The following is a 20,850-nucleotide window of genomic DNA, read 5'->3' as shown; positions in this document are numbered from 1 at the left end:
CATTTTCTCTAAAAAGAAGTTATGATGTAGAAGAAAGAAACCAGAATCATCTGTAATTGGGGAGTCTGTTATTCAATGGACAATGTCCCTGACTGTCGTCCAAAAAGTTTAAAGGCTGGGGCATTCCCATAATATGTGAAGGATGGATCCAAGTGCTGTTTAGCATTGCCAACAACAATCTGGCACCTCTGGGATGTGTTTGTGGAGTTTTTCAGGAGTGAGGTACCATCTTAACAAAATTTTGAAAATGGATTTTTGAAATCTGTTACTAATGGATGCCTTATGGGTCCAGGAGAGAGGATTTTTTATGTAAATTGTTAAATTGGTCAGTTGCTGCCGCCCCTTGGTATATTATATGAAAATAGAAAGAAAGATAGCAGAAGAGATTTTAGTGGCTAGGGTTATAATTATGTATTTATATACAGTTTGTCATACATAATTGCATAGAATCATACAATGTATCCCTTGCCCTTTGTATAATCATGGGATTAGGATATTTACACTATACATGAAAATACTAATGTAGTTGGTATAACCATGTCAGTCTCTATCACATTTCGCCTATATTGGCTGCTTCAGGGGTATGGACTAGACCAGTGACTCCCAACCTTTTTTCATCTGGGGCCGCTGTTGACAGTTGAAAACTCAAGGGCCACAATTAAAACAAACATTAAAGATAAATATTTTAAAACTAGAATAGTTTTAAAATAAAATGAAATGAAATTGAAATGTTTTTAGTTACCATAATATACATGCACCACATAAAAGAGATGACAAATCAAGAATCTCTGCAATAGATACTGCCAGAGAAATGCAATTCATTTGACAGATAGTCAAGGGGTACATGTTCCTACTGCTACATATTTAGGTCCCTAGATCTCCCTGTTCCTGGGAAATTAGGGTTTACAGAAGGTAAGTGGCCAGATATGTGTGACAAGGTAGCACGGTATGACAGTTATAGTTTTGTTTATTTTGTGATGGGGCTGCAGCAATAAAATTTTAGGGGGAGTTAGCCACAAGAGCCCCCACTTATCCTACATTTTAATATACCTACAGCTCCCTTTTCAGGAGAAAGTGGGGATCAAAGAACATAAGCGGACATTTATATCTAACGAGGAAACATGGTACAGTAGGAATGATACAATTTTAGTGGGGGGGGTTCACAAGAGTCCCCCACTTATTCTACATTTCCCTTCGTCTACTGAGAAATTGGGGTTCACAGAAGGTAAGTGGCCAGCTATGTGTGACAGGTTAGCACAGTATGATAGGTATAGTTTTTTGTATCTTGTGATGGCGCAGCAGTGATGAAATTTTAGGAGGAGTTTTCCACAAGAGTCCTGCTCACAGAGAAATTGAGGTTCATAGAAAGTAAAAGGATAGCTATGTGTGACAGTAGAATGATATAATGGGTTTGTTCCAATCCTTATAGGTTTACAAATGAGGTCCATATTCCTAAGCTCTAAATTTGTTGGAATTCCAATTTTCTGTGCTACAATCCTTCCATATACTGTTTGGCAAATTCTGACTTTTTACATTAGCGTCAATAAGAAATTATAATTTTAAACTATCACCATAATTAATCCATGGGGCTATGTTCCAAAAGAAAAAAAAATGTATTTTAACAAACTAATGTTAAAATCTAAGCACAAACTGATGTTTTTTGTAATGTAAATATTAATCATAAGTACAATCATTATGATCAAATCACTGATTGTATGACCATTTGAAGGGAACAAAATTTACAGATAGTTCAGTGTTAAAGCATTTAGAATTGAACTGCAGCAAGATTCCAACTATGAAATAGACAACTATTCTAAAGTGATACTTTTAACGTTAAAAGTGTTAAGACGAGGGCTCAAAAGTGTGCTGGTGGCTTTAAAGAAAATGCCGTAAATTTTATTGATCAATTACCAGTGTACATCATGTATAAATAGAAAACTTCCTAGGTGATTTTGCACACAGCTTTTTAAGGAACCTGGCAGAGAGGTTGTTTCAGACAATTAGAAGATCATAACCACAAATCTTCTGTGGATTTAGGCTGCCTGGATTGCTTCTGTCTGTTCATATACTTCCCAGACAGATTTGAAGTTAAGATCAGAGCTCTGTGAGGACCATCACATATTTTCCAGGATATGCTGTAGATGGCTCTTTAATTTATTTCTCCTATTATCCTGTAATGGGAGATAATCTGTCTGTACATTTTAGCGTTCAGAAGACCGATAATTGTTCTCAAACTCATAGGCAGATATGCAGCCCCAAAGGAATCTGCACCATGGTTCACTATTGCCTGCAAACGCTCATCTTTGTACAAGTCTCCAAACCTTCAGCAACTAAACTGCCTTCTGGTATAACCGCCAACCACCAAATGAGCCAATTGGCCCAATTTTCATGTTGGGTGTATAGCTTTCTTAAAATTTCCGTATGAGTTAAGCTACATACACACGTCAAATTTTTCTCGCCCGATAATCGGCTCAGGGCAGACATCAGGTGAGAATCTGGCGTGTGTACAGGCCGCGTCATTCATCGTCCGTGGATCCGTTGTGGCGGATCAACGGACAATGAGCGATGAGCGATCCTAATGCAAAGGAAGGAGAGAGCTCAGCAGGGTGCTGCTCTCTCGTTCTCCCCCTCCCGTCTCCATTGAGCAGAACAGTGCTGTATGTACAGCAGTCGTTCATGCATCGTGCGGTTCTTATCGTTGGAAAGGATCATAAAAGATCTTTCCAAGGACAAGAATTGCCCGTGTTTACGCAGCTTTACTCTGTAGTGCATACCCACCTCATGTTTATTGAAGAGCTCAGTCTTGCCATTGTGTAACATTTATTTTACATTGACACACATTGACAGTTTCATTCTTTCAACATAGATGATTTTGACTGATTTATTGCTGCATTTTACTTACAGATTACCTTGTAAATTTTATCAACTCTTTTATATAATTGTTTAATCATGGTTTGGACCACAGACCTTTTCTACTGCGGCTTTAGCAGCTTTGAGCAGGGTTCCTGGGGAACCAAAAAACAGACACAAAGAAAGATCACAGTACACTTTATCTATTGCTGAATACAACATTTATTTTCACTTTGAGTGCCTTTTTGATTTTTAATAAAATATACAGTTTGTTGGGCATTTCACATTGTCTTGATTTAAGCCTATGAAAGGCATTTAGCAGCATAACAAAGTCTTTAATTGATTAGTGTGTTAAATATTGGGTGTCAATAATTTGTTATGAACATAGGTGGGAATATAAATCAGTGGTGAGTACCGTTAAATAGTACTGAATATTTATGACTCCACCACAGTGTTACATGGAGAAACAAAGACTAATTGCTGTAGATGCCTCGAAAAACATTATCTGATATAAGCAGACACCTTTGATTAGTGTGCTCAAGTTTGTGCTATCAATATACCATCCATGTTAGAAAGTACCAGCTCCAATGAGAATTATTGACTTGTGCATTGTAACTGACCTCCAAAACTAACAAAAAAAAAGGAAATTTATTGGACAACTCTAAACCGTTGGATTAAAATTTCCTATTGATCATTTAATGTATTCAGTTAATGTGTTTGTTTTAGAATGATGCATTGAACAAACTGCAACAGTACCGACCCATGGACGTAAAAGCTGCATTGTGAACCCTATGGAGACTTGTGTTCTACTCCTTTTGGTTGGTGGAGAATGAGACATCACTGGCCTTTTTCCTGAGAGAAATAAACTCTTAGGCTGCCACTGCTCATGGTAGTAATGAGATAATTAACCTTTTTCTCTCTTGCTGATACAGTAAAGGTAATTACCCTTTTCACTGCTGATGAATTTTGGACAGTTCATCTTTTCACAATTCTGCTAGTTTGGCAATAGCAGTGTGCTGACTAGGAATTTCATTGCTAGTTTAAGCAGCTCAGTGACTTAATCACCATGAGGCTACTATAACATACAAAGTGCCTTTTTTTAAGCAGACTTGCAATATTATAATTAACACATTTACCAAAAATTACAGTTATAAAAGGTAAAATCTGTAAACATACAAAGTCAGTAAGCCTAAAAAAATCTAAAAAGACTACTCAATGTATAATCACAATATGATAAAATATAAAAAAATAAGAATCACAGAGAACACATGATACAGGAATATACCCTCTATATATAATGAACTGTAACATAAATTTATGGTAACATCGTTAAAATTAACTGCTTTTTTTCATAATAATACTATGTACACATTCTAATGTATCAGACTAAGCATTGTATCAGTGGGAAAAACATTAACAGTGGTGGTTAGTGGGGGTTCAGAGTGTTGGTGCTTAGGAGGGTGGGGTTTAGGGAGGTATCAATAACTAGGATATGGGGCAAATATTACTGTTTAGTAGGGTAAACATTTGTGACATTGGGTAAACACTAGTGTGAGTGGATACTTTCCTTGCAGTTTCCCTTTGTTTAATCCCATCTACACTATTCACTTATAGGAAGAGCATTAATGCCTCCCTTTGGACCAATATAGAATCCTGAATATTTATAGAGGAACATCTGTTAGGGACCTTGTTCCATAAGTAGTGAATCCTTCTAATGTTCAGAAGCAGCTTTCATCTAGTTCTACCTCGACCTAGTAGGTGCTCCCTCCAGGTAACAACCCTTTTGCTCAATTCTTCCTTGATAAACCTTCAGACTAGGCAAAAAAAATTATGCAGAAGGTCAACATTTGCCAAGACTGAGCAAGTGACTCAGAGGTCAAAGGCCTATGTCTGGGCATTGCTCAGAGACAAGGATGTATATCCCACTTGCCTAAATAGGGCCCCGAGTCAAAAGACCCATCGGAAAGGATCAGCTTTTGCCACTAAACAAAACTCTGAAGGAAACACAGCATTAAAACTAAGGGTGCTTCAGCTAAGGGAAGGGTCCCTACATTGTGTTGTGCGGCAATAAATGTGGCCAGCTGCAGATTGTCATGCGTTACAATGCATTTTGCAGATTGAATTTGAATGGACTGTTTAGCCCAGTGTGTAACACTTTTATTAAACCAGGACACATTTGTTGCAGCTTCTTTCATTCTGGTGTAAATGGGCACTTAAAAAACACTGAAAATCTATTTTGAATAGGTGATTTAAGATGTCAATCCTAATATAGCACCAGCCTTGGGATAATGTCTGAATATTTACTTTCTTTACATTCTGTCACAGTCCCCCTAGTCAGGAAGTCTAAGTTACAGCAAGACTTCACCAAGGCACCCCGCAAGGGGTGATGGCCCAGTAGCCTGGAGGCCACTGGACTCTTTGCTGCTGGGGATCACCAGGCCATGACTCTTGCGGTCACCCTACCTGAGGGGGAAGGCAGGAGCGCCCTCAGTGTGGAGACAGGTGGCAGACCAAGTAGATTCCAGGCACAGGTTAGGGCAGGCAGCAAACAAATGTAGTCAGAGTCCAGGCACGGGTCAGGGTAGGCGGCAAGTAAGCATATTCAGAGTGCAGGTGCAGGTCAGGGCAGGTGGCACGGGTCAGGAAAGGAAAATGCAAAAGGAAAGGCACAATGCAGAGGAGCAGGGTAGCTGGTACAAAGTCACAGCACCAGCCTCCATTACTGCTGAGACTAAATAGCCTCTGCCCCTTTAAGGATCTCTTCCTCCTTGAGTCAGTGAGCAAGACTGCCCACAGACATGTGAGACCAGCAAGTGCTGCACAGGTGGCACATGAGACAAAGGACTTACAATCCTAGGAAAGTTTTGGCCACCAAAAGGTACGACGGATTAGGTCCAGAGTCTTGGACACTCTAAAGTGACCTGCCAACAGACTATCATGGCAGGCTTCTAGAGCTGCCGGAGTGTCCTGGGGACAAAAATCTTCCCATCACTGATCCAAAAGTCACCCATCTTGGAGAGGTTGAGGCCTGGATCAAGTGTGTGGGCGTGTGAGGCCCTCTTGATCTGCTCCATAAGGTCAGGACAAATCAGCAGGAAATTCTTTTCAGCCAGAATAGTATCAGGCTGAGGTAGGGTTTGGTCCTCTGGAAACATACGAGATAGGGCATCAACTTTAGTGTTCTTGGACCCAGGGCGGAAGTTCACATGGAAATCAAAATGAATAAAGAAAAGTGCCCAACGAGCCTGGCGGGGCTTAAGCCTCTTGACCTTTCCCAAATATTCAAGAATCTTGTGATCTGTGATGATAAGGATAGGGTGATCGTCTTCCTCCAAAAGGTAACGCCATTCTTCAAAAGCTGACTTAATGGCCAACAATTCCCGATCTCCGATGTCATAATTCTGTTCAGCGGGGCTCATCTTTGGGGAGAAGGAGACTGGATGTAGCAGAGCCTTGGGCACAAAGCGCTGTGACAGTATGTCAAAAAGCCGTTTCAGATGCAGCAACCTCTAGAACAAATGGCAGGGACGGATCCAGATGTCTCAGGATGGGAACATAAGTGAATAATAATTTTAATCTATCAAAGGCTTATGGGCCTCAGAAGTCCAGGAAAAGGTGGTGTTTGGACTTGTGAGCCTTGTCAGGGGGGCTACAATGGTGGAGAATCTCTAATTAAATTTCCGGTAGAAGTTGGCAAATCCCAAGAATCGTTGTATACCCTTTCGGTTAGTCGGGATTTGCCACTCCGACACTGCAGATACCTTGTCTGGAGCCAGTCAGAATCCAGGCGTAGTCAGAATCCAGGCACGGGTCAAAGCAGACGGCAAGCAAGCGTAGTCAGAGTCCAGGCATGGGTCAAGAAATAGCAAGAGGCACAATGCAGAGTAGCAAGGTAGCTGGTACAAAGTCACAGCGCCAGCCTCCATTACTGCCGAAACGAAATAGCTTATGCCCCCTTAAGGAGCTCCTCCTCCCTGTGCCATGTCAGTGTGAGCAAGACTGCCCACAGACATGTGAGACTAGGAAGTGCTGCATGCTAACTCAGGCAGAGACAGAGAGCGAGTGCTGCACTTGGCAGCTTGATGAGGCAGATATGTACAAGATGCTGCAGGACGATTTAGTGGGGAGTGCTGCGGGAACCGACAGGTATTGTGAAAAATTCCTTCTGTGTACATGTTAAAGCACCATTAACAGTGGTGTTGACACCATTTTTCTAGATACCAAGACTAGGTAGGTTATGTGTTACACTTACCTCTTCCTCACTAAAGTGCAGGCACCCCTCTCCTGCACATGCTTGCAGTTCTGAAGCTGGGCGTGCTTCTGTTTCCAAGCTTTATCAACTCCGTCCAATCCGCTGGCCAATTAAAAGATAGCCTCTTGATCAGCCCTGGCTATTTAGCTGGCTCACAGACTGCACTTTGTGTTCGTGCAACAAGTCTTCATTAGTGGCTCGAGCTCCTTAGTTTTGTTATCTAGTTCCTGTTCACCTGTTGCTTAATCCAGTGTATCCTGTTCCTGTGTTAACCCCTCGTTGTCCAGTCTGTTGGTTCTCAGCCAACTCCCTGTGCTGTTCCAGTGTTTCTGTCTGTCTGTGGATATCCCTGCATCACATGTACCTACTATTGCTTCCAGTGTCTCCCTGTGCCCGCAGTGGCCTTTGTGTCACTGCAGTCTGTCTCCTGGATTCCTTGCTGTTGACCCCTGGCGTGTGACCTGACCTCTCTTGCTTTGCTGCCTGCCTCGACCCTGGCGTGACATTATGGGTAAAAGTAACAGTTTATATGATTGGTAACCTTTTTAGTAAGTTATTTACAAATAGTTTTGAAACTCCTATAAATTGTTTTTAAACCCCCAAAATTCAGCCAAGGTAATCTGTTTAGTAATGTATGGCATTGTGCTATTCATTTTAATATTTTTACATATGTGTATGTGTATACATATATATATATATATATATATAAATAATTTAAAGGTCTAGGAGGGTGCACTTCCATTCTTATTCAAACTATTTAATAAAAGTGGGTCAGACTGGAACAGTTGGCTAGTCCATAATTACTGCAGTTAGTCCCTGGCTAGCTCCCATACAGATCTCCATCTTTAAGATGGAGAACCCATGTTGAAAATGTGCCATAAAATATTCTCCCTTCCGAACCTTTCTCCTTCCCCATCCCCACTGTATACACATTATATACATTGCTACAGATCAGGGATTTGGCTGTCCTGGAAACCTCAAGACCATTGGGATTCTGGAGAGCGGGACAATTGTCACAATTCTTGCACTACCTGCCCAATAGCAAGGATTTTACATGGCTGCTACCCCCTTTGAATCGATTTATGTGTGGATGGGAGTGATCAGACATGTCATCTCCAACTTTCATTCTTGTCCCAAGGGGACTTTGCCCTGTCTTTAATTTAAGCTGAGAGGAAAAGCTAGGAATCTCTTTGGAAGAGCTTCAGAATCAGAGGATTATCTAGCTGACCCACCACTCCTCCATTAGCAGCAGATATCAGGGAGCTTAATTATAAAATCCTGTCGAGGTGGTATCATACCCCTGCTTGTCTCCACCAAATGTTCCCGGCTGTGTCTGACCACTGTTGGAGATGTGGTGGGGAGGAAGGGCCCATGTCGCATGTGTTTTGGTCCTGCCCTGTCCTATGACCCTTCTGGTCAGCAATGAAGGAGATTACAGAAAGATTCACAGACTACAAATGCCCTAACAACCCAGCCATTTCCGTACTCCATCATAGCTTACTGTCTCACAGTTTCCATAATACTTTGGTAGTGAAACACTTACTGAGTGCAGCTAGGGCTTGTATCCCATTGCATGGCGGCCTGTCTGTGGCCCAATGGTTCCATAACGGGGATGAGGTTATGCTTATGGAAGAACTTCTAACATCAATAAATTGTCAGAGAAAACGCCACCTGGTTTTCCTAGAAACAATGGACACCCCTGAATAAAAGAGATGTCTGACTACCTAGACATGGTCTCCATTTTTGCAGTTGGAATTGACTACTTAGGCCAGTTTCAGTGTTTCGATACTTGCCTTAACCATGTTTAAAATTTTATGCATTTTGTCCTTCTTTATGCCCTGTAAAATTTGACTCCTTGATATCTGATGTAACAAAACTGTTGTATCACTTTATCTTTTACCCAGATTTTATGTTTGTATGTCCGTTTACTACCTGCAAATTAATAAATAAAGAATGTTAAAAGAAATTACTTATTATGTTATAAAAAATGTACAAAATTTTGTTTGCTAGTTTTTTAGTCTGATGCTGTGAGTTAAACAAATGACATCAGGAGAAACAGAGGTGGAGAACATGACACCTGCCAATTTTTCCTCTTCATTATGTTTAGTTAGACAGTGATACATTGTGTTCATGAAACAGGCTATAAAAATCTGATACCTGTAGCTGTAACAGATCCTCTACTCAGTTTACATTATTAACAAGCTATAACCATAGCAATAAATCAGTGAACCTAATGCTTTGACTTGAATGATATGTAGAGGTGCATAAGTAACAATTAAAATCCATTAAAGGGAAAGTGCAATTGAAACAGGATTTAAATATAAAGTTTGCTTGTGTTAGGTCGGTGTGAATGTTTCTTTTTTTATGTATGAAGGTAACTTAAATTCTATTTTTTAGGATATCAATACTTTAATGAGTTTATATGTTTTTGGTAAATACATATTCTGAGATTTAAGTGTGTGTTTTACTATGAGATATGCTATTTTCACATTTTTTTACATACAGTACCTATATATGTGTGTACCATTTATGTTTATGAGCAATGATTTCACATTGTGAAAGTAATAAAAATACATTAACTTGTATCAGTAGTTATTTTTTTTAAGTTTTTAATAGGGTAGGGTTCCTACTGAGAGATTTCATCTTCTCCAGGTGAAATTAAAATATTGTCATTGGAACATGTGACCTCAATATAACCTTTCCTCTCCCTCCTATTTCACTGGCAGTGATACTTTTCCATCACATTATGTTCTTGTGACAGGACAAATAGGTGGAAACATCGCTATAAAAAACTGACAGACATTCCAGTACCTAAAATTTGTGTGTTGTTGAATATGAATAGCTAAATAAAAATTAATATTATGTAACCATATCCACGCACATATATCATCCACAAACGAAGGTTCATACACAAATATACCCCGAGTGTGGCTCGGGGTAAAAAAAACATGCTGAAAACAGTAACCCTGAGCCACACTCGGGGTAGCTAAAAGCATTAAAATAAAAAACGCCGGCAAGTGCACTGACGTTCCCCGGGAGTTCCCGGTGATGTTGGTGCGTGCGGGAGGTGCGGTGGGAAATTCAAATTATTTTGTATTAGATTCAATACAAAACAACTGTATTGAATCCAATACAAATGAATCATTATAATATATATAATATTTATGCTACACATTTATATTACAGGTTTAGGTATTTTTATGCACCCCTGTTTTAACCGATTTTTTTTTTATATTTAAAGTTTATTCATAAATGTAATAAATATTGGACATATTTTGGTGAGTTATGCCTAAGAATTATAGGCCTACAATGCAAAATAAATTTCTATGCAAAATAGTGTACCACTTTTGGCATAAAAATACTAGACCCCCAGGGAAGTTAAGAAACAAGTTTAAAACATACACCGCAGGATTATCAGATATATATTTAGAAACTCAAATCAACAAAGAAACATGGTTCTTAATGGTTAATATTAATGGTACATGAGTGCAAGAATAAAAGTAAAAAAAAAAAAAAAATGGTTCTTAGTACATGACCCCTGCACATGCAGTATAATATTACAATAATTGTTTGTACATAACCCCTGCAATTACAATACAGTGAAATAACACAAAAATAAACATATTCACAATAAAATCCAAATACATTAAGGAATATAATATAACTACCAGTATATGATGTTATCTGGTACCCCAGGAGCTTAAATATATATTCTTATTGCCCTCAACCTACATATCTCCATTTTATCTGACGCTGCTCAACTTAACTTCCATTGTTTCTTTCTAATTCTTGCTATCTTCTCCCCTGCTTTCATGCTTCTTTTTGCAGATTCGTAACTTTCATTCTCTCAGCTCCCAGTCTTATACAGTAAATTATCTTTAGGTCTCATTTTAGATTGGCTAATTGATTTGATTTGTAGGACACATATTGACTGACACATACTTAGGATAGGTTCATTCAAACTCCAATAATAATTGAAACCTGAATTGTAGAAGTAATGGAGTTGTTGGGGAAGCACAGCAGGGGGTAATATAACTTAGGTGCCTCATCTCATTCCATCTATATTGTTCATATGTTGAAGTTGTTTATTATTCCTTAGAAGCCCTATTGGAAAGTAGGTCTGTCCTGGGAACTCTACTTTATCTATTTGTCTATTGTCCCTTCTTTGAATTCCCTGAAATTTCTTTATTATCCCTTAGAGGCTTTAAGTGCCTAATGATTATGGGGATTTAGCCTAAAATATATACAATGAATTATTGCCCTGTAACAGTTTCTTTGTTTGGATAAAGTAGGGCCAATATAAAAAATATAATATCAATAATAAAAAAGGAAGTATAGATATACTCTGAGGTTATAAAAAGGGGAAGACAACGGTAAACATGCAATTAGCACCCTTTTGAGGTACAGACGAGAAGGAATTGGTGGTAAGAGCGTTCCTTGATTTGAGGTTTTGGTGTCCTGTCTACAGGTTATAAGAAGACACAAATATGTACTATTATGGTTTAAGCATTGCAAATCAGCACAGCATAGTTAAGTGTTGCACATTGAAGAAACTGTAAACGTAATATTTGCTCTTTAACTGGTTTTATTAAAGGATTTACAGCGCGACAATGTTTCTATGGCCATTGTTTTTTTCCTTTGCTGACATTTTGGTAATATTCCTTTTCCCATTGTCCAAGAAAAGTAATCATTTTCTGTGCATTAAACATTTTCAAAAACTAGTAAATCAATAAACAGATATAATTGTGGTTTCCCTCAGTCTATGAAACAAGCCTTAATAAAACCTTCAATTATATTCCATAATAAAGGAAAGCAATAGAAAGACTCCAACAGGGATTTTCCAACAAGTAGGAAATACACAATATAGCCTTAGAGAAATCCTTATACAGTTGAACACTTATCCTGTAATTGTAATTTCTGGGACAAATATTTCTACCTTTGCAAGCACTTTAAAGGGACACCACAGCCTTTTTATCAATCTAATTATATATTTATTTTTTTCTTTACAATGTATTTTTTATTTATTTAATTTTGTGTAGCATTTGTTGTTTCAACATTAATGCAGTGATATCATTTGTCTGTCTGATCCTATTATCGTCCTCTGCAGTAATTATTTTTATTGAGCTCATTTTAATTCATGGAATGACTTCTTCTGTGCTGCCCTTGAACAAATGTACTTTCTTTTAAAGTAAGTCACTTTGAACAGGCTTCTTCTGTAATTACATACTCATACAGAATCAGAAGAAGAAATTACATTTAAAGGAAATATGCTCATATTAGTTAATAGGAGTACTATTACCTAAAAGAACTATACTTTATTGTCTTTGATACCCTTTTTATTTACTAGAGCATGAAATATTTAACTTATTATGTTCCATTGTTATATACATACATTTTTACAGATACAGTACACACATTTGATGATTACACATATTTGCATACGTTGCATTTAAAATAAGACAATCAAAATAATTAAGCAAAACTTTGGAAATGTTAAAAACCTTAACTTGAAAAGGATATAAAAGCCTGAGAATAAATCATGAGAACAGTAACTTTGTGCATCTTGGGACACACGGTGAGCAATATCTTCAAGTTAACCTAAAGCGTACAAAAACTCAGAATTTTCACTTTACATAAAGAGATAGACAACCCTTTTATGTAGGGTAAAAATACTTTTTTTTAAAAAAAAAAAAAAAAAAGGGTGCAGCACTGGCCCCCTATATCTGGATCGCCTAGTCAATCGAGAATAAATGGGAGCGCCTGGGTCAGGTGACATAGGAGGAAGAACAGGAAGAAGAGAAGATGGCTGCGCCCAGAGTAAAGGGATGACTCCCTTTACTAGGGAAAGAGTTTATCTCCAGATTCTGAGAGAGTGGTAAATATACAAGTTATATACTAATACCCTAAAGATTTCAATATTCATATTTTTAGACAAATCTAATACCATTACTTTATATTAATCCCCTTACCAGCCCTATCTCATGGTTGTTTCTACACCCTTGAAGAAGCCATAGGGCGAAACGCGTCAGCTGAACTAACCGTGTGTCTAAGATTACATTTCTTTTCCCTACATCACCTGCTTGCAAGATGACTAATCATGTACTGTTGTGTATAAATGTCTGTCAGGGAGTTATCTGTCTAGGCATCTACCTCTAATCCCCTTTATTGTACAGGGGATGAGGAGAACTAGTATGTACTAAATATATTTGTATGCTTTAATAGTTATGTTACTATTGTATGTAATGTAACCCTCACGATATATATATATATATATATATATATATATATATAAAAATAAATAAATCTTCACTAAAAAAATCTGTATTATTATTTCTTCAGCCATCATAAAACCCTGTTCTCTATTGTTCTCTCTATTTTTGGTGTTATTTAAGGGGTCAGGCCATCCATTCTAAATACTTTTCCTTGGGTACATCCTATCCTTTATTTTTGAAATATATCGGAAGAAATACTGTAACAATATACAATAATGTCAATGCTTTCTAGCGGATCTGTCAGGAGAGAGTCTCAAAAGGATGAGGCTAACCGGGGGTTTTCCGGAATATGGTGTCTACCTCCTGTGGAGATCTTATCAGATCCTTGAGCAGACTGTATTTTATTTTCCGGGGATGACCCTACATACATCACGTATACCAGGACACTGCTCCTTCTGCATATACTGCGCTCTCAGGTGCAGAAGGGCTTTCCTGAATTGTAAAAAAAAAATGCTAATATCGAGCATTTGCAGTGAGATTGGCACATAATTGTTTTCTACATTCTCAGGAAGAAGTGTCAGTGATCGTGTGTCTGCGCAGTGCGAGGTCAGGTGACGTAGGAAGGAAAACCCAGAAAAAGATGGTGGCACCCACTGCCGAGTCTGGGCTAGAAAGAAGAAGAAAGGCAGGACAGTGAAGGTCGTACTGAACATGGTTTGTGGAGGGACTGATGGCTTTCCTCCAATAAAGATGTTTTTTTTTTTTTTTTTTTTTTACTGAAAGTACCACTTTAATTATTTGGCAATAAAACTACAGCGCTGGGTACAAAAATGCTTGTCATTTTTCCTATCTCTATTCCAAGCCTCTAAAAAAAAACTTTAAAATGGGAAAAAAAAATCTGATTCAAATTTGACATACCCAAATAGTAAAACAATTGCTGGCAACAAAAAACATATTTTCTTTTTGCACATCTATAGCTGCCTTGCTATAGCCGCTGAAACCTGGCTAACAAATCTAGGCATCTAGTTTGTAGAAACTACACGTCCCAGAGTTCCGTTCTCTCTAGAAATGTGCATGCCGGGACATGTAGTTCGTTGACCGGGCACACACACTGTGCTTTTATACTTCATAGATAGTCATGCTTACCACTGTTCTCCTATTAGAAAGACACTTTTTAGGTGACCGACGAGTTATAAAGTCAGTACACCGCATGACACATACATGTGTTTTCCACAGAACCTCGGCAAACTTTGTCAGCGGACACGCCTTGTGTCACATGACTTACTCCCGTCATGCATCTGTATAGTGTCATGGAAGCTTACTGATGCGGCATAGCAGCACATGTGTATAGGTGAGAGATGCCACTACTATTCTGACTTTATGTACAGTGTACGTGCTGTGATCTGCTGCCTCCTATACTGTATATTATATACCAGAGACTGATCTGTACATTGCCCTCTTCTCCCATCACTACACATGCAGTCAGATCTATGTATAAGCCAGGTGTCTACAGACTGCAAGGTGTAGGTAACAAGCTGTCTGTTATTATTATTAATAATAATAATAATAATAATAATAAACAGGATATATATAGCGGCAACATATTATGCAGCGCTGTACATTAAATAATGGTTGTAAATGTCGGACAGATACAGATAGTGACACAGTAGGAAGGGAGGACCCTACCCCAAAGATCTTACAATCTAGTAGGTGGGGGAAGTAACACACAATAGGTGGGGGGATATGTTCACCAATGTTTGAATTGTTGTGTCCCTCACAATGGAGATTTATGACCAGCTTCAGTTTATTTGCTGACTTGGGTTACAATTCCTTTATTCAGCATGTTCTGTTTTTAGAGGTTGATAATAAAAAAATGCAGGTTTATGTTAAAGCAGAACTCCAGTTTGTTGTGAAGAGGGTTACAACCTGTCGGGCTGTTTATGTTGACTGTATATCGAAAACATGCGTCAGCGGTTATTACCTCTTGTATTGCTGTTTGTCTCTGTAGAATGTTTTTTTTCTTGATTTTTGTATCAGTGAAATGATAGGTAATTATGTGAAATACAGCCAAATATAAAAGTATGGGCCCCAGTAAAAATATGAGTAGGTTCAGGCTTGGCTCAGGATCAAGCGATTCCACCTGTCACCTTGCCAGCCACTGGTTCATTGGGTTCTGCACCACTGACAGCTAGTGGCATGGAGTCATACCGTACCTCTCACTGCTTTCCCAATTTAACAACTTGCAGCAATGAGCAGTATTGTAGTGCTCACTGTTTCTCCGATTTATTTTCTGTAGGGATACTTTTTTCCTTGTCTCCCCTGCAAAAACCCTGATCTTGTTAACAAAGTCCACCAAGTGAAGGTTACAATGACGTTGTGACAACAGTGCTGCTCTGCTCCTGAATTTAAAGCAGCGTTGTCATCCTTTGTTATGTAGTCTGTTTCTGCTTGTAGTACAGTGAGATGTAGAAGAACATTGTAGAAGAATTGTCCATCAGTATTTTCACTGTTGATTTACAAGCATGTAGCATTTCAGTCAACAAACACCTGATGATTGCCAATCCTGCTTACAGGACAGGGACTGATCCCACATTTAGGAAAATTTTATTCATAACCTTCAGCTTACTTTATTTCTATCAAAGAGGCCAGAAATATTTAATGTTTGGCATCATCCAAGCCGCCATCCACGTCTTGGAATAAGATACTGGGATAAGAATAACACACAGATCAGCCCTTGCTGTTGCCTCGCACCCTGTGAGATGCCAGAAAAGTATAGGTTTCCAATCATTTTAGTAAAACATTCTGAGGGCGGGTGATGCTAAGCAAATACTTCCCCCTCCTGGCTGCAGCAGGCTGATTAAAGAGAACCTGTAACCAAAAATGTTACTTTACATGAAAGGAGCCGAAGGGAGCCACAACAAGGAGGCTGAAGAGCCGCAGGTTGCAGACCCCTGTCCTAGGATACATACGTCACACATTCAAGAAGCTCCTGGCTGCTCTGTCTGCCCATACCCTATTTGGGGTATGCGCAGAAGGGGCTTTCTTTTTCCTTTAATGTCTATCTCACACATGTGCAGTTGCTTCCTCCGTGCCAGGACAAAGACAAATTCCAGGATGGCGCTGCACCCAAACGAGGACAATGCCAGAAGTACTGGGGGCGCCATGTTTTACGGCTATTTTACAAAAGCGTTTTTACTTTTAACTCTTTCAGGGAATGAGTAGAGGGGTACATAAAACCCCTTACTCATTCCCTGAAAGGGTTAAAAAATTTGAGTAAAAAATAAGCTGAGACTTTAATGTTAAAGTAATTTATTAGATGTGTGCGTTATGTGTCTTTGATGCAGAACACATACCATAGCTCCGCTAGGGCTGCGGGAGCAATCAAGAAAGCGCATCTGTCAGCAGAGCTCCGCTGATTGCTCCGCTCCATGATTGGCTGAGGAAAGGGAAACCCTAATGATGCTTGAGCCATCATCAGTTTCCCTTTTCCCAGGCATTCAGCACTAGAGGTAAATGGAGAGACCCCATTTGCCCTCAAGTGCCTGGGGAATCCCACACTGTCAGGATTCCCATGACGTGAATGCAGCTGTGGGAATCATTCTGTCATTGTGGGATAACCTTTAATAAAAAAAAAAGTTCACAAACACACACATCTAATAAATTACTTTAACATTAAAGTCTCCTCTTATTTATACACATATTTTTAACCCATTCAGGGCATGAGTAAGAGTTTTTATGTACCCTTGTATTCATTCCCCAGGGTGGGGCAGTGGAGATCTGGAAGTCCCCTTAATAAACCCCCTGGCGGTAATCCCAAGTTTGGCTCAGGGTGAAATTTCATTATGAAAAGCGGTAATCCCGAGCCACATTTGGGGTGGAATTGAGGGTTTACCTGGTCCCCACCAACCTGCGGTGTCCTCCAGCAGCCGGGCATCAGTGTCCCCTTGGCGATGCCCGACTGGCATCAGCGTCCCCTGGCCTCGCATCCCGGAGTGTGAACATTGGCGACATGAGGTCAGGGTATGCCGGTGCCAGGGGGGCGGGCGATGTGTGCGGGCGTCGTGAAATTTAAAAATACTAAATCATACCACCTGGGAGGTTAAAGGGGGCTTCCAGATTCTGAAGTCCTGCTAAAAACGCATATTGTTTTTAAAACGCCTCTATTGTTTTTAATGGAAACTTTCATAAAAAGCCTAAAAATGCTTATGAAAGCCTCCATTCATATCCAATTCAATAGGAGCTTTCATTGACATTTTTATAAACACGTTTACCCTTCGTTTTAATTTTTAAAACGTTGCGTTATCTATAACGCTCAGAAAACATGCCTCAAGGAAACGTCCTGGTGCAGATGAGCCTATTGGAATGCATTTAGGATTTCAAACATGGGCTTAAGGCTTTAGAATAAACGCTGGGGAAAACGTCTGTGTAGATTCAGCCTAGAAGGCGCTTGGATAAATTCCCTTTATGTATGAAGAATCTAATTTGTTTTACTTATTTTGTATAATGCAGGTTCGTCTTGATCTTGAACACCATCTCAGATCATCTTCCCATTTTCTTGGTCCCATTTTACACTTCAGCACACATTCATCTGTCTAAATGTGGACTGCTCTGGAGCTCAATGTGTTGAGGGGTTTCCAAGCCACATCATACACCCAGAATGAATCTGAAGCTAATGCTGGTAAGATGTACATTATATTAACACTGAGACTAATTTATTAAACAAGTTGAGTATCTTTACATTTGGTGATTTTTCACTTCATTTATTTAATTATAAACAAAGCTAATTCTTTGTTTATCAGCACATGGATGTACAAATGATATGAATAACCACACTTTTTTTTACCTAGTAAAAGCAATTCTGTGTGTTATAGGCCTATATTTTAGAGTCATTTTAAAAGTGATCCGTTTTTTGGGTTTTGTTTTCACTAAGGACCTCTCTATAAGTGAGACAAGCAATAAGACAGCAATATACTGGATTTAAAAATAAAAAAAAATATTCCCCAGATTAAATCTCATGAACCAAAGATCTGGATGATATTTGTGTTTACTAGGTGAGTGTCAAATGATCAAATAGGCAAGCCCAATGTCTTTTTAAATTTTATTAATTGTAATCCTGCAAAATTGCGGCCATTTGCTTATTATTTAAAAGTAGCTTTGCTAGAAATTTCAGAATACCTCGAGAAATTAAAATACATGCATCATAATCTGCCACCAAATTAATGTGCCATTTGCCCCAAATATTAGGACATATAATGTGTCTGAGTAGGGAGGCTACAAAAATGGAAAGGTTTAAGGTGTGGAACTGAGGTATGTCCAAAACTACAAAAAATAACCTGTATTATACCATGTATAGAAAGATGGGTGAAGCCAATCAGGTATGTTGCATTCAACAACAAACATGCTAGGTGGAGGAGAGAGCAGTGTGAACAGAGGGGTGAGCTGCAGCTGCCTAGGTCAGCAGGGGGGGGGAAATTTTGGTGGTTGGTGCGCCCCCCCAGCGGAGTCCTTCTCCTGACCCCGCTGATCATGTTCTCCGTATGGACACAATTTTTGTTGTGTCCTCAGCCCTATGCCATTGTACCCCTAGGATGTTTAGCAAGCAGGTATGACCCTGCATTGGGAGAGTGAGCAGGTTCTGGCATAATGACATCACCCAGGGGTAAGTTTCTTCCCCTTTGAGGGACACACAGCTCCCTGCGCATGCGCAGTCTGGATTCCATGGATTTAGTGGTTCGTGTGGCCCGAAAGGTTGGCAACCACTGGCCTAGGTGGACATCCTAAATAGTCAGGAACTTGGGGTGGAAATTTAAATATCTGTAGTATGTATTAAAAGGCTTTGAGTGTCTTTGGGCCCACTCTGATTTGTTCCTGATATTTAGTGAGGACCTTTTCTGGGCTGCAAGAAAAGTTTCTTTGAGGAAATGACATTTAATAAAAATTTGAAATTATATGCATACATTGATACACCTAGTCCAATCCCAGCTTAAATGCTTAAACTTAACAGTAAACAAAATACTTTTTGGTTTTAGTGTCGTTCATGTGCATATTGAAAGACTCCAGACTGAATTAAAAAAACAGCCATCAATTTCTTATAGAAGTAGGAACCCTGCGTAGCCAAACATTCTGATTTTGTATATGCCCTTTTAAGTACACTGGGCTAGACTAAAAATTACATTTTCCTTAAGAATAGGATTGTACATTACTAATAAATGTTTGGAAGTTTTGTGTTGCTTTCTAATCAGATTGTACATGGTGGAATCTCTCTAGAGGAATAGTAATCATGTTTTTTTTTCCATCGTGTGCTGATAAGAGAGAGAAGACAGATGGAAACATATGTGCAAGCACTTTCTCAGCACTGAATGACGTCAGCTCCGCCACTGCAGAAGAGATTAAATTATGATTTATGTCAAACTTTGCAGTGTAAATTACTGATTCCTCTCTCTATATATAGTATCTTTTGTTCTATATGCATTGTTTCATGCATCTGTTTACAGCAAGACAGAAATTGAAACCATACAGTGGCCACAGATATATCAATATGATCACTCAGTGTAATCAAACTGATTGAAAATCTTAAACCAGATTTGATTTATTTGTCTACTGCAGAAATTTGTTAAATGCTTCTTACCTTAACAAAAATCTGCATATGTGTTCAAGGGATCAAAAATTTGTGTAAATGATTGTTTTTAATAGATGTTTTAAAATTTGTATTTTTAGCCAATCGTTCCTATTTTAGATCAATAATGTAGTCACTTAAAATTAGTGATCATCACTCAAAAGAAGTAGAAAAATGCAGTGTATTTAATTGCTCAACATTTTAAGGGAGTATAGATCGCTCATACTAAAATCAATCACCATGCACCAAGTAGTTGGCCGTCTTCATAAAGTTTTTTTATTTCAATTTGGGATCTAATCGGTACCTAAACAGGCTAATATTTATAAAATTTCACATATACATTGAATTCATATATAATAAATGCATACATTGTACAATTACTGATTATGTTAAAAAATCATCACAATAATGATCGATTAATTAACATTGAATATGCAGTATTCTGTCCTTTACAGCTTCGCCACCAGGCTTCATCAGAAGGACGTTTCATACATGTTTGACAATATTAAAAAAATAGAGTGATATTAACCACAAAACAATCAAGAATTGGTTCATCTACATTAATTCTTCGGAGATAACTTTAATCCACTTGCATTTTCAAAAATGTTCCAAAACTTTCACATGTTAATACCACTTTGACACATGCTTTTCATAGTGATTTGACAGAACGGTCCCATACAGAACCTCAAATATTTGAGAATAGGGCACCACATTGTGACCTCCAACCAGTTCAATAAAACTTTACCTAATGATCACTAGTGAAGACCCCGCCGCCCATATGCGATATACCAACAAGCAGCCTAAGGATGGAAATTCATGATGTACCTACCATTAATTCCATTGCTTATTTCCAAGCTTACTCAATGCATTATTAAACATTTTGTCAAAATTCACATAAATTATCACCCCATTTATTCGCC

At 38.7% G+C, this 20,850-nt stretch overlaps 1 protein-coding gene across 1 annotated transcript in view; it reads left to right on the top strand.

The window, feature by feature from the left end:
• The first annotated feature begins 14,522 nt into the window (after positions 1-14,522).
• Positions 14,523-20,850, top strand: part of TTC27 (tetratricopeptide repeat domain 27) — a 183,843-nt gene continuing 177,515 nt past the window's right edge. Inside the window, exons 1-2 of the mRNA XM_072409253.1 lie at positions 14,523-14,665; positions 17,824-17,992. Coding sequence (XP_072265354.1) covers positions 17,911-17,992 — 82 coding nt within the window. The 5' untranslated portion in view covers positions 14,523-14,665; positions 17,824-17,910. The remainder of the gene's footprint in view (positions 14,666-17,823; positions 17,993-20,850) is intronic.

This window comes from Pyxicephalus adspersus, chromosome 4 (assembly GCF_032062135.1).
Source record: "Pyxicephalus adspersus chromosome 4, UCB_Pads_2.0, whole genome shotgun sequence".
In the NCBI taxonomy this organism is placed as follows: Eukaryota; Metazoa; Chordata; class Amphibia; order Anura; family Pyxicephalidae; genus Pyxicephalus; species Pyxicephalus adspersus.
The sequence above is the reverse complement of the archived record's forward strand: the minus strand, read 5'-3'. Positions and strand labels throughout refer to the sequence as shown.